Raw genomic sequence first — 15,585 nt, 5'->3', positions numbered from 1 at the left:
CACCCATCACCATGTGTCATACAATTTTCAGAAATTAAACTTCATAGGGGGGAAAAAAAAAGACCAAAAGACAAAAAACCAAAGAGTGCAAAGGCAGAGTACCAGCCTGTTGTTTTTCACTGCTAAAACGGATCTTTCTGACTGCTTTTTTAATACATTATGGCCGCTGACTGATGAGAAATAAACTGTTTTTTTTCAGCCATGCCAGACTCTTGGAAAATTCCCATTCAAATATCACAATATGTGAAACTGCAGTGGGTCTACAAGTACAGTTTCATCATGTGTACTTGGACTGAATGATACAGATTTTATAAGAACTCCCCAAAACCTAAAACGTATCAAAATATTTCACTGCACATTTCCAGATTTTGCAAAATGTTAAATTTTTAATATTACTACCTGCTCATTGACTCAAAGTGGTTTCTTATCATTAAAACTGATTGATAAGTTAACTACACTGACAGAGAAGACAGCTACAGTATTGCACATACCATCGCAATCCTCATACAAAGTTCACACACACACACACACACACACACACACACACACACACACACACACACAAATCACACACACACACTCAAAGTAATGCTCAATGTTTAGTGCCTATCCCATGACACAGTAAACAAAACATTCTTTTAGGATAAAAGGGAAAAAAACAACAAAACAAAACAAAAAAACCTAAAACAAAAAATATAAACATCGTTTCCACTGGCAGGGCCTGCTGGTGCCTGACCAGTGTGTTTTATGACCCTGATGAGTCCAGATCCATCCAGGCCAATCCAGTCCGGTCCAGTCCTCATGTCACGCCTCACAAGAGTGAGTCCATAAACACGGAGTCGTCGTCTAAAAGGAAACCCCCCCCCCGACCCCCTTCCCCCACCTCGATGCAGCTGAGACTAACCTGTCTGTGTACCTACTCGTGGTGTGTTTTAAAGAAAACTGTCCATGTCTGGTTGGGATAAAAGTAGTAGTAGTAGCAATAGTAGTAGAAGTAGTGGTCGTGGGTCTGAGACACTTCTGAGTGAATCAGTAGGTGGCGGCGGTGGGCTCCCTCCCTGAGCTGAAGAGTATGTCGGCCTTTGAGCTGATGATGTACGTCAACATTAAGGATGCTATCAGCACAGCGACACCGACTCCGAGCGTCAACATCTGGAGGAGAAAGGGCAATCGTTACAGATAGAACAAGATTTTCAGGTTTTCACACGCAGTTTTAACTTCTAAACATACCACAAAGTTGCTGTATCAACTTCTGTTATCCCCAGGGTGTACACAGCAGCAGCAAGATATCATCACCTTTATTTATAGTCACATTTAAACATCAAGTAGTTCTAAATGTAGCTATCAACAAAAAAGCCTCTAAATGCTTCACTATGGAAGCGATTATTCCAGCTATCACAGGGCTAAAACTGTCTGAAGAATGAGGGAAGTCGAGTTCCAGCTGCCTGTGGCTTTGCACTCATGTGATGAGCTGTTATATTAAAAATAACTCATGTGACTTTAAAGCTGCAGTGATACAAACAGGGTGAACCCAAAGGCGCCAGTTTAAGCAATGAGATGCAGTTACCACATTAACAAAATTGGACTGTATCAAACGCTGAGATAAAAGAGTTTCAATTTGTTTTAGTACAATGTGTTGATGAACATGCAGAGACCTGAAATTTGTTCAACGCATGCAATCAATCACTGCCAGGATTTAACCAGTTTTGTTTTTGTTGTTAGGCTCTTTTGTTGCTGTAGTTCTGGAAACCGGAGTTGTTGGTTTAGGCCGGATCGGCCGCTAAAATCACAAACACTACTGTGAGAAAATCTAGATCAGAGAGAAAACAACAACCAATCATGAACACTGTTACAATTACCATGCAAATTTGGTCTCTTGTTGCTGTTTGGAAGCCATTTTTTCAACATGAGACTTTCCCACAAGCACTCGCGTGCCTTAAAACAATCCCTGCCCTCCACTAACAATGAGATCACTGCTTACAAAAAAAGTACCTACCCCTCAGCCTCCTAGTAGATGCAACTATCAATGGCATCAATTTCAAAATCCTACGTTGCCTTGTCTCTAGTTATTGCATTCACAAGATTTACAGAAAATTTGACCTCTGACCTTGACAGTAAGGTCACTGAGATTAGAACTTGAGATTTTAAGTAGATACACCTTTGGTAACAATTTCAAACTCCTACGTCACCTCGTTATTGCATTCACAAACTTGCATGCTCACGGGGTAAAAAGGGAACATGAATCTCCTTTATCAACCACTTGATTTTCATACTTGTACAATGGCTGCCAACATATCTCATTTTTGGTAAAATGGTAAATGGCCTGTATTTGTATAGCGCTTTACTAGTCCCTAAGGACCCTAAAGTGCTTTACACATCCAGTCATCCACCCATTCACGCACACATTCACACACTGGTGATGGCAAGCTACATTGTAGCCACCGCCACCCTGGGGCGCACTGACAGAGGCGAGGCTGCTGAACACTGGCCACCGGGCCCTCTGACCACCACCAGTAGGCAACGGGTGAAGTGTCTTGCCCAAGGACACAACAACCGAGACTGTCCAAGCCGGGGCTCGAACCGGCAACCTTCCGATTACAAGACGAACTCCCAACTTTTTGAGCCACGATCGCCCCACATTATTAATACTTTCAGGCTTCTATGAGATATCAAACTTTTCAGTTGTAGAACAACTTCTCTGCTGTGTGTGTGCATCAGTCACTTCTGTGGTGTCTTTGAGGGAAAGTTTACCTCCAGTTCATGACTGGCCACCAGGAATATGCGCCCTTTAATGCTCTTCCACCTGGACTCTGTCCACGTTGAGTAATCTTTGGAGGTGTACTCCTCCAGGTCGAAGGCCGGGGACAGCGCTTTGGAGAGACGAACTGTGGAGCGAACGCAGAACGCCACTCGTTCTGTACTGTTGGGAGGTGCTGCACCTTGAACCCACATGTAGCTGTATATCTGAGGGACAGGTTGAGAACAATGTGTTAAAGGGGGGAATTAGATAAATGATGTTCCAAAGGTTTTAAAGTTCTTACTTAAATTGCCAGAGGGCAACTTACACCCAAGTTGACTTTAAAGAAAATACACACTGTTGTAAATCTTACATGTTTGCTCTCTTTGTCATCCTCGTCCTCTCTCTGGTTCTGGCAGTTGTCCTGGGTGATGTTGACGGTGGTGCCAGTCAGGTTGGCCAGCAGGTATTGGACCAGCAGAGTCGGTTCACTGTGCTGCTGTGTCACCCCCACGTAGAAGTTTGTGGGTCTGTCACCTGAGAGAAAGAAAGTATTTTGTGAGGAAATAAAGTTTTGATAAAAAGATGAGCTTCATTTAAGGCTTTATACTTCAAAACAACAATAGGACAATATTGTAAACAGCATCTAAATAGGTGTTAAGAAGCAACATGTATCAACAAAACCCATAAAAATGGGTTTTAGAACACAGCTTAAAACCCATTTTTATTCTTTGGCTTTTGGCCTCAAAGAGACTTCATTTTTCCTTTTAATTAAATTTGTTATTAACTAATTTCATTAATTTACTTTCCTTCTTTTACTTGGATTTTATTTATATCTTGTGTAATTTTATTTTTAAGTTCCAATGTAGAGCACTTTGCTGTGGTTGTTTTAAAGTGCTTTATAAATAAAGATGATGATGATGAATTTCCCATTATCATCATCATCATCATAAAACATATTGAAGACACATAACAAGCCTTTTTATTCCTACAACTTTCATAACAGTCCAGTATAAAACAGGATCAACTTACGCAGATGAATCGCGAAGTCTGAAGGTACCATTTGCTGGAACCAGGAGTTATTTGACTTAACAAGGAAACCGTACAGCATTTGGGTCACCTGTGAGGAAAGGAAGACAAATTCACTTTTGTTCAGCCCCACAAGGTAACAGCAGCATCAAGGAGAAAATAAAAAGCACTTACAAAGAATCTACAATTTATTATTATTGAACTTTTGCTGCAAAGTTTGAAAGAAATAAATTTCAATTTCAAAATGAATGAAGGAAGTGACTGAAGAAGTTGTTAAAGTTTTTAAACGTCCTTATTTTTGAAGATTTCTTAGACAACAGTTAAAGATAATTTAAATAAGAATAATGAGCTTGTAAATAAAACAGCATTTATTAAAATAAATAAACTTACCATCTGACTATCTGCGTTAATGTTCTTCAGCTGGATGGGGTCCGATCCTCCTGCCTGTGTGTACAGAGCTCGAGCCACAATGGTCGCCACTTCAGTCAGAGCCTTGATGATGCAAGGAAACAAAGAATGTTTTTCAGAGCTTAAAAGACTTCGTATGAAGCTCTCCACAGTAAATCAACACAACAGAGCAACAATGTTTAGACGATAATGTGACTTTCTGCAGCTTCAAGAAAAATAGACTTGCTATATTTTGGAAAACTGTTAATGTGAAAAGATAATTCAAACAAGCTGATCTTAAATTTAAAAAAAAATATTTTATTTAAACTCTTTCAAGCTAAAAATAAGAAGAAAAGATCAGTAAGTAAGGGTCATGTTGCTCTTAATACTTTTAATGCATTTAAAAAATATAAGTAAAAATCACTTTAAATGTAGGTTAACACACTTTTAAACGGTTTTAACAACAGCTATACCTTTGCAGCATCTGTTACGTATTCCAGCTGCTCCTCTGGCGTCAGGTTTGGTGGGTAAGACATGTTCAGGTACTCTGCATTATCATACATACTTTCATAGTACCTGTGCACAGAACAGGAAATAGATTAAAAAAAATTCCTAGCTCTGGATTGATGATTATTTATGTTGAAGAAAATGCAAAGTACCTGTTGGTGAAAGAAGAGTTATGATTCTGGATAACGACACCAGGGATTGGCCGAGCTCGCAGGAAACGCTGGAAGGATGACGGAGGCAGTGGCTGAGAGAAACTGGGCTCTTGCAATGACAAGCTGAGATTTAAGGCAGACGAGTTCAAGTTTCTGATGAGCTTTTCCACCTAAAACAGATCAGTGAAGGGAATAAAGACTAAATGTTAGCAGTAATACACACACTGTGAGCTCTGGTTTCAGTTTTTTTCCGTTTATCTGAGAGTTATGATGTTTTTCTGCACAAGTTACATGGACACAGGAGCCCATCCCAGCTGCCATGGGGTGAGAATAACAAGTATATAAATACATAAAACTAAAGCATAGAGGAATGTAAATGAGTGCTCATGTTGGACTTTTACCCATCCATCCATGCTTTTTCCTAAGTGCCTATACTATTTAGGGTTGTGAGGAGACCCCCAGGAAGACCCCAGGCTCTCCCAGCTGGTATGACTGGAAAGGCGGGGTACAACCTAGCCTGGTCACCAGTCTAACACAAAGAGCCTTGTCTTGTGTACTAATACAGTGTCTTGCAAAAGTATTACCAGCTTTGCCATCCCAGACTTTCTTGCCCACTTTTCCACATTTTTGGATTCAGTCAACATTACAGCCACAAAAACATGAATCAATTTTATTGGAATTCCACATGAAAGACCAATACAAAGTGGTGTACATGTGAGAAGTGGAACAAAAATCATACATGATTCCAAACATTTTTTACAAATAAATAACTGAAAAGTGGGATGTGCGTAATTATTCAGCCCCCTGAGTCAATACTTTGTAGAACCACCTTTTGCTGCAATTACAGCTGCCAGTCTTTTAGGGTATGTCTCTACCAGCTTTGCACATCTAGAGACTGAAATCCTTGCCCATTCTTCTTTGCAAAACAGCTCCAGCTCAGTCAGATTAGATGGACAGCGTTTGTGAACAGCAGTTCACAAAGATAGACACTGTATGTACATAAACAAAGTTTAGCTTTTGGCACAACTATTCAGTTCAATTTAGTTTCATGTATATAACACTAGTTCACACCTAGAGCACCTCAGAGCACTTTATATTGTGAAGTAAAAACCCTACAGTATTTTAGAGAAAACTGTAATAATAAGACGACCTCGTATGAGTAGACAAAAACGGGGAGGAAGCACTCTGATTTAACAGGAAGAAATGAAGGCTCAGAGACGTGAGTGTTTGGGAGGTGAGAGGGATATAGGTACAGAGAGAGACCAACCTCTTCATTCACACTGCTGTTCCTCCGAGACACGGGATCAGTGTGAACCCAGAGCTTTGATTCTCCATGGAGTCCCACCTAGATCAGGAAAGTCCGAAGTAATCATATTGTACTTGCACATCTTCAGAAACATAACCCACAACTAATATTAAATAATTATTATTAAGTAATACAAAAGAAATCTGCACACGGTAAAAAAACAAACATTATATATAATCAAAAGTTTTAATTTGTTTTTTTAAAAGCCATTCAATTGTGAAGTAAAGAGGTATTCTAGTTTCATTATTCTTAAATCCAAAAGTATTGAAAATATAAACAAATGCAGGTATGAAAAAAATATACCCAAATTCAAACAATATTTTCCTTAAACTTCAGGAGTTTGTGCCACATGACAGTTACGTGGAAAGCTACCAGTAATATAATACACACCTGTCCAATCTCCACCACTGAGTGAACATTGTCCAGGTCCAAAGGAAACTGTTTATTGTCCATGTCGTACACCAACCTCGAGCTGCCGATGTAGTCAAAGGTTTCCTGTGGTCAACAGACAAATGGATGAATGGCAGGACAGTCAAAACTTAAACAATTTTAAAATGTTAGTTGAGCACTGTACCGACTACAGAAAAAAAGAAAAAACAAAGAACTGACCCCCTGGAAGAATGCGTAGAGGATGGTGCGGTTGGGTTGGGCGTCCTGGGTGGCGTTGCGCAGAGCGTGTGCCGCTGCCAGCAAGGTGACAAACCCCGAGGCTGCACTCTCTGCGCCTGGAGCAATGTCAAAGAAAAAAGACCGGCTGTCCAGCTGCAGACAGGACAGGAGAGGACAGGAATTAAGCAGAGAATTTATCTACACAAGTTGTTCAATTTAACTAGCCATGAACATTTTTATTAATCAAAATGTAAACACAAACTCTACCACTGTACACTGCAGATCAGCCACTTCTACCATTTATAGTACATCCTTTACTCAAAAGTGAGCAGTCACTTTGATATTTTGGCCATTATTCATCTTCATTTTATGTCATGGATACAAGAACTGCACTGAGAGATTGCTGGCATAAAAGTCAACCACCACTCAGCCAAACAGGAAAGTCCAGGTCTAGGTGGTTAGGAATGACCGACTTTCAAAATAAAAGCAAGATGAATAAAATTTTGACCTCAGCTGTCGACCCAAATAAACTCTATGTGAGGGTAATACTGAATTCTCACAAACTCACATCATTCTCAGCATGTTAATAAGTAACACATGTGGTACTGTGGTTTTGTTTTTAAACCACTGTTGCCTGAACTCACCCTCGCTGCTGCGATGACCACGCTCTCCCCCGTCTTGTGGCCCTTATCTGTGTAGTTCAGAGGCCTGGTCGAGGCCAAAACATTAAAGTCTCCAAGTGGGTCACATACTGTCTCTTCAGGGTGAAAAAAAACAAGGACCAAAGAAACAGTGATTAGCAATATAATAAAATAATAATAATAAAAACTCTCTTATTTAAATATTTTTGCAGCATGTTTCTGAAAATATTTCCCACGTATTGTAAAATGTTAAGTAATGTTTAGATAATTACACTTGAAAAATACCTGGGTTTAAGCTGAAGTTGATGCCATTTCTCCTCATGCAGGTGGCAGTGTCGGTGACGGCAGACATGTGTGAGTAGAGCTGCATCGCGCACAGTGGGTACCGAGGACTACTGCCATTCACAACATGGTTATGATCGTAGTAGCACTGTGAATGAAGAAAAGCGCACAGATGAAAAACGCCTGTATACACAGGTTTGAACTAAGAATGTTCCTGGGGACAAATTTCGTAGTCGACTGCATGAGGGAAAAAAATTAGACTAACCGACTAGTCAATAATATTGACAATATCGCGTTAAATTTGAGGAATGTTTAATCAATGATGTCAGAAACTCCCTAAACAAAAGGAATCTGAAACCGTTAATCGGTCTTCATTAATGAATTAATATGACAAATCAACATCTGAAAAACTAAGAAATTGTAACTCAAAAGTGTGCCGCACTGTGCCGTGCATTATGAATGATGTACGCTGTTTGAAAATTCAGACCAACCACTTCAAAAGAGGTAAAAATCTAAAATAATAAAACAATAAGTCATCCAGCTGTTTCCTTCCACTTATCTGAAGTGAGGTTCTAGGACTGAGCAGGAAGCCTAGACCTCGCTATCACACTGAGGCGTTCCCAGGCCAGCTGAGAGACGCAATCTCTCCAGCGTGGCCTGGGTCTGCCCTGGGGCCTCCTCCTGGTAAGACACACACGGCTGGAACACCTTACCCAGGAGGTGACCACCTCAACTGGCTCCTTTCAATGTGGAGGAGCAGCGGCTCTGCTCTGAGCCCCTCCCATACAACTGAACTCCTCACCCTATCACTAAGCGAGAGACAGTCCACCCTTCCACTGTTTGTATTCGCAATCTCACTCTTTTGCCTTTAAAGGAACTAACCATTATTAGTGTTAACAAAAAGATCAGGCCTGATTAACAGATTTATGGCATTTCTCAACAAGCATGCTCAATCTGGTGGCAAACAACTGCATAATATTTAGGATACAACAGTGAACCAGCATTCAGCATCAAATAAATGTAAAAAATTGGATTAAGCGACTAGTACATCTAGCACTAACTAGTCACAACAGCGCCGATGAGTGGACTAGTGGCACACAAGTTTAAACCCATAAACATGAAAGTGTCAAAAACTGCAAATCTTCTAATGGCCAATTGAGGCTGGCTTTAAAAGCAAAACCCGATTCCCACGTTAAAATGTCCAACTATGTGACACAAAAGAAACAAGCTTAATTGCATTTGGATAGTTGTAAGGGTTAAAATGAGGAGCATAGCTGCTTTGAATAATGTGTATATAAACACAGAAAGCTGCAGCTGAATGCTGCTAGCCTTCACATTTGCTAATTAAAGCAGACCGCTGTAAATGGTAAATGGTCTGTATTTATATAGCGCTTTTATGGTCCCTAAGGACCCCAAAGCGCTTTACATATCCAGTCATTCACCCATTCACTCACTGGTGATGGCAAGCTACGTTGTAGCCACAGCCACCCTGGGGCGCACTGACAGAGGCGAGGCTGCCTCTGTCAGTACTGTATGTTGTGCATCTACTGCCTTTTGGAGCCATTTTTTTATGGAAATACCTGACAAATAGTATGACTCTGTTTGGTACACAACATTCAGAATATTTCAGTAGGTGAAACTGTGGCATTTCATCTGCCTTTTACTTAGCACTGTAGTTATTTATGAGCAACTTTAAATCCTTAATCCACAGATTTCAAAGAGTCAAAACTGAAATCATAACAAAAAGTTGTAGTTCAGGTTAAACCAAGCAGCTCAGACTCCATACTATGAATATAATCTGAATTTGATATCTTTTACACGTCTATTTTATAAGGGAAGGAACGTAACTTCTCTTTGAATATTGTGCCATTCTGTTTTAAACTAATGTGATCTACATGAAGATGACCTTGTTTGCTGCTGAAACAGCTTTAGAGCATTATTTCTAAATTCAACGACCAGTGAGGCAAGTTCAGATTTGGACTCGTAGTATGTGAGTAGCTTATCATGTGACTGCACAATCTTGTACTCTCCAACATGAAGTGGAAAACAAATAACCTGTTTTATGGCCTGAGTGTCGTTGTCGTCTTTCAGGGAGAACATCGGGAAGTCATACTCCTCGTAGGACAAGCCATTTCCCAGAGGGTTCCACTTGGTCACGTTACAGTGGGCCAAGGCTGGGTCATAGCTCTCTGAATACACACCTATGGGGGGAAGAGAGAGGGGAAAAAACGTTAACCTTAACCTTAAGTTAAGGTTGGATTTTTTCCCCATCTAGCAAGCAGCTAACTTTCCTAAAATGATTTAAAGTTTGAATCCAGGACTATTTAACAGTATATGGTGTCAGCAAAGCATTTTCATACTGTGAAATTACCTTTTTTTTAAACTTTAGTAAAGGACGTGAATCCCCTTTTTTCACCTGATATATTGCTGCAGAACTGTGCACTTCACCCCCCTTTCTTTTCCCACATGTCTGCACTGAGTAGGAGATGCTCTTTATCTCACTGTACATGTGTACAGTGATAATAAAAGGCATTCTAATTAAATCTCTGTTGAGTGTAAACAAGACATTTTGCAGACACTGCAATGTTTCAGAGGTCAAGCGCAGAACATGAAATATGACCCAGTTACAACTTGTGGTTTTATGAGCTATGCTCTCTGAGGATCATCAAACTATAACTTATTTCTGTAGCTTGTGTAAAACTGTGGAGCAAGCCTTAACATGTAACCCCCACCCACCTGAGTTCTCGTTGGGGCAGGTGGTGTGTGGAGAGAAACCCTCAGCTGGATTTGAGCTTGGCGCCACAACAACAACACCAGCAACCCTACTGGAGCCAGTCTTAAGTTTCATCATGACAGATCTGATGAGCAGACAGCCAGCACACAGTACAGGAGATGATACAGGTAAAAAAAAAAAAAAAAAACACAGAGATCATAGGTGCGTTAATTCTTTTGAAAAATGGTTCAAGTTTCTTTCCTGAAGTTTAGCAGTTGCTATTAGACACACATCTATTATATTATGCATGTTAGTAAATGACAACTTATAGCAGCTTGGCCTCCTTAACAGAGCCACAATCACATTGCTCCACTGATTTATTTTTATTACCAAAGATTTTGTTTTTTGTTAAGTATTAAAATATCTAAAATAGGGCTGAAAGAGAAAAATTTCTTAATTTCATTTCTTAAAGTCAACTCCAGTTTGATACTCAAAGTGCAATAATTTATAACATGACATGTAGCATTACCACATTGGCCGAAATCAAAACATAGAAATATGAGCTAATTCTAACCTAATAATTTACAACTACTCCACATGCATGTTATTGTTGGGTGTAAATGCAGCTGTCTTGCATCAATTCTGATTGGCTAGCAGGATCATAGACAATATACAAAGTGTGGACCAACTGCAGCTTTTACATTTACCGTAGTTTTCGGGTCATAAGCCTCTACTTTTTTCCCACACTGTGAACACTGCGGCTTATACTGACGTGCGGCTAATGCATATTTTTTTTCATGCGGCCAAAAACATTTTGCCTGGTAACAGTAGACCAATCAAAATGATAAGTAGTATATATCGGTTGTTAAGATGTTGTAATGTTGTTTGTGCATATATAATTTTGTGTTATCGGTTGTTAAGAGGAAAAAAGCGTTGTAATGTTGTTTAGTTTATGCCACTGTTCCATAAAATTAAAGTTAAAACCATAATATTTCTGTGTAAATATCATATTACAAGTGGAACGTAATTTGTGTGTTATGCGAATCAGGTGCGCTCTGTAGTCCGGGATTTACGGTAGTAATAGTATAGTTTCAAACTGCAATTCTGTTTTGATGTCGATTGACTGTTTGAAATAAAATCAAATATGGAGCAAATCAGTAACAGATTTAAAGTGTGAGTAAATGAGGATTATGTTCACTAAAAACTACCGTGGGGCTTTCACTACAGGGTGAGACATGTTGAGCGTACCTTGTAAAGAGCGTAGAATCCAGAATAACCATATAAGGAGGGTTGGGACCATTTTGCAGGACCCAGTCCAGGTTTGCTTCTGATTCGAGCACATGGAGCACGCCAACATCACCTGATAAAGACGCTGAAACACGAAACAAGGAATGAAATATCTGTGTTACTGCTGTCCAAGACATAAAACGTCCTTAAAAGCTTTTCAATCATTCTCCATTACTTTCATTCAGCAGAGGCAAAACTGCTGCTGGTGAGGCTTTTGTAGTGTGACACCAGCACACACTTCTATGGATGTTCAGTTTTTTGATATTTAAGTAGTTACCACAGGAAATATTTGTTTTACTGCAGGCTTTTATCTTTGAGAACTCTTTTCTGTCACAGCTGCACAGATGTGCATTTGTGAACTTGAACAACTGAAGCAAAAACACAGGAAACTGTGTTTGTAGGTTAATGCTCACTAAGCATTTTACTATTGCTCACGGTGTATCTAAGATACTCCAAACTACAACAAATACTTTTATGTACTAGGTTCAACTTGGACAATAATATCAAAATATAATATAATATAAGCTGATGTACTCACACTGACAGCCTATTTGATGTGTTGCGTTTAGCAGTCGCACACACGGGATACTGTAATTAAGATGCACATAAATCTTGTTTTCCACTGAATTACAGCTGATACCTGCAAGAAGAAAAACAAATATTTGAACATACACATAACATAACATAGAGGTTCAGCCATTTAATTTAATTTAATGTAATGATTACAAGGTCTAAAACGAATAGCTATATCCTATATGTGCTCAGCAAATACAAACATTCCTAATTTTGAAACACAAGCAAATAGGAAAATTTCATCTTTACTATTCCACTCACACTATTGTCCCCTGATTTGTTTTATTAGAAATCATTTAAATCAATCAAACTTTCTAAACACTTTTAAGCATGCTAGATCCCAATCTACTCCAAGCTTCATTCTCTATGAAGAAACCATGAACTCTGAACTCCGAGTGCATTAAAAATATCCACACAGAGGTCCGGGCACAACAGGCCAATTTTCCATTTTCTCATTTCTTATAGTTTCCATCACGAGCCTGGTCCCTGTAGTAATGTTATAAGTAGGCAGGTTCCCCAAGCATGACAGCAACACTAATTCTTATTTTTATAACCGGCACTTACAACTAGCTGTTTTTGACTATTAGACAACACAAAGTTGTCAAAGAGGCCCTTTCCGAGGCCTAGTCAGCACGGCATAAATGTCGCACCACTGTTTCCATAGAACACATGAAGATGCTAATACCCACTGTAATGTTTAAAGGTTGTTTGGGAAACAAGGGAACTGGAGCAGAATAATGGAGTTCATCTTTTGATAACAAAGTTTGTATATATATAAAAAAAATTGTGTTGTTATTTCATTCTCTTTCTTAAAACAACAACAGAAAAAAGCAGAAGCAGAAGTATACACCGAAACATGGGTTCAAAAACGAGGTGTGAACTGAAAACCAAAGAAAGAACCAAGCCGCAGTTTTGGAAATACCCTTATTGACAAGTTTTGACACCTCAGTATATATGAATAAAGATCTGGTTGCAGGTTGTTACAAGTATAGGCCTATTGAGCTGTACAGACAGCGATCACTATTACTTGCTTCTTTGCTCACCCCTCAGTTCACAAAAGAGAAACAAGGGTTACCCCTACTATACATCCAAAGATTCCTGATTGAGAGTTAAGATGCCTGTTTTTATGTCTAAGAACCACATTGAAATTAGAGGAGCTTTTCCTTTAACATGCTTTGTAGAAATAATTTTCAAATAAATCCTGCGTCACAGGCCGCTTATTTAATGTCTTTTATTTGGATAATAATAGAACTACGTTCTTATATGAAATGTAAGGAATACAATGCTGCTTTATTCCTCAAGTAATATATGGTACAATACTGTGCAAGGCACGTCAGGGTTTCAAACTGTCATCCTTCCAATGTTACACTATAACAGCATCTAATCACTCATGAATTAATACTGCTGAAAGTCAACAACAGTCTAAAACAGCAACAGTCTAAAACAGGCCAGCGGATCCCATTCGGACACCGGGAAGGTTGTCAGCTTTAAAATTTGCAGTGAAGTTGTAAAATACTTAACGTGTTTCTAAATCTTGATATGCTTGAGTCATAAAGACATAAAATATTCTTGGTATCTGGGTTCAAAAACTTTACATGAGAGGGATCAGTGTCCTCGCACTCCGGGGCTTTAACCTGAGCTCATGGTTTCATCTTTTTAATATGGTCCAGGACGGCATTTTCAAATGTACGTTTTTGCACTTCAAGAAGCAGAAAAATTCATAGAATTGTTTACAATTATTATACATAAATAGGGTTCATGCATACCAAAGAATTTGCTGCCTAACAAAAAATAGAAACACATTACCCAGATGATATATAAAAGCGTGAAGACACATGTTATTGAGACTAAATCCACAGACGTTTGCGAACACCAGCTAAGGTTTTAAAAAAGGGTAATGGGCACCACAGATATATATTTTGACTTTTATTTCTTAAAGCATGCTCAGGTGTTTTTCTTTTTACACAACACTTTTACCACACTTAAACTATAGTAAGTTCAAGACTTATTACAGTTCCTTATTTTCTAAATATTTCAATTCTGTTTCGTTTCCTACTTTCCATACTGGGTAAGTTCCCTTGTTTTTAAGCTTTTATTGTTTAAAAACATTTTGTTTTAATTCATTTTAAATGTTAGTGTTAGTGTTGTCTTTATTATAATAATATGTCTGGCATTTATTTTTATCAAAATACTAAAGATGATCACTCAACACTAAAATAAAGGTCAAGTTTAGAATGAAAAGAAAACACAACTGTTCAGGGTTTTTTTTTTTTAACTGATCTCCCCACAGCAACAGAAAAAGGAAATGAAAAACTGATTTTTTTTTTTTTCATCTCAAGTGATGCTGTGCCCACCTATGTGCCGATTTACCAGGATATTCTAAATATTTGAAAGTGGCTTCTCTTGTGTTTAATTTCATTAGAGAGTCACGTAAACTACAAGAAATATGTATATAATGTATATAATCTGGCGTGGCGGTCCAGCCTTTAATCCCTCCGGGAGCGGCCGCAGCGGTGAAATCACGAGCGGTCACGCTGATGCTGAGTTAAGAAGAGGGCTGACCCAATCTGTCACTACAAAGTCACCACAAAGGCTTAATTAACACAAGAGATACTGGGTTTCTTTTGCACATCCACTTGGCTGAAATGTATAGAGAACAGTCGCAGCACCGAACTCAGTTGAAAAACTCATTTTAAAACCGGGACATAGATTTTAAAGGCAGACAGAAAACCTCCTGCTAACGCTAATTTAGCTTAGCATTCAGCTAGCACCGGACACAAAGAAGTCCTCGAAGCTAACAGTCCGAAAGCGAAACACACTTCGTTCTTCAGCAGTTAGACGAAGACACAAGTTTAGCAACAGGGGAATACAACTCACCTGTGAAAAACAAACAAAATATCAAGTTAATGATCCATTTGTTCGACAGCAAATCCATCTTCCTGGTTTGAAAAGCTGAAAACACAACAGGAAGTGTTGACATGGGGAAACATCCGGGTTTTCCCGTTTGGGTCCGGTTTACAGAAAAAGGGGCGGACTCAGTCGAGGTGGACTAAAGTTATATATTATATATATTCGTTAAATGTTGATTTTGATTCAGCTATGTTTCTGTTAGTTTGTTTTTATTGTTTTGAAACTTTTTATTTTTTATTTAGTTTCAGTTAGAGTCTTTTTCATAGTCGTATAATATAATATTTGTTACGGGCAAAGTTTTAGAAGTTTAGATATTGAAAGATCACACATTAAAAAAAATGTGTATTATTTTTTTAATAGAAAGTGGGACGCTTCATCCTTAACTTGTTGACAAGTTTGAAATACTAGTATAGACTAAAGGTTATAAATTTCCATAATATTTTGGTATTAAT

The 15,585-nt window shown here is 38.7% G+C and overlaps 1 protein-coding gene across 1 annotated transcript; it reads right to left on the bottom strand.

Annotated features, from left to right (window-relative positions):
• Positions 1-871: 871 nt before the first annotated feature.
• Positions 872-15,220, bottom strand: ncstn (nicastrin). Its single transcript, XM_031748247.2, has 17 exons — positions 15,101-15,220; positions 12,189-12,290; positions 11,612-11,735; positions 10,387-10,508; positions 9,706-9,851; positions 7,654-7,798; positions 7,372-7,484; positions 6,728-6,880; positions 6,509-6,613; positions 6,080-6,157; positions 4,813-4,982; positions 4,627-4,729; positions 4,157-4,258; positions 3,770-3,857; positions 3,111-3,274; positions 2,752-2,964; positions 872-1,152 (listed from the first exon to the last, which is right to left on the bottom strand). The coding sequence occupies exons 1-17, from the start codon at positions 15,201-15,203 to the stop codon at positions 1,030-1,032; spliced, it is 2,154 nt and encodes a 717-aa protein (XP_031604107.2). The 5' UTR covers positions 15,204-15,220; the 3' UTR covers positions 872-1,029.
• Between the last annotated feature and the right edge of the window lie 365 nt (positions 15,221-15,585).

The sequence above is a fragment of the Oreochromis aureus genome, linkage group 18, assembly GCF_013358895.1.
Source record: "Oreochromis aureus strain Israel breed Guangdong linkage group 18, ZZ_aureus, whole genome shotgun sequence".
NCBI classification, from domain to species: Eukaryota; Metazoa; Chordata; class Actinopteri; order Cichliformes; family Cichlidae; genus Oreochromis; species Oreochromis aureus.
This window is presented reverse-complemented; position numbering and strand designations above follow the sequence as displayed.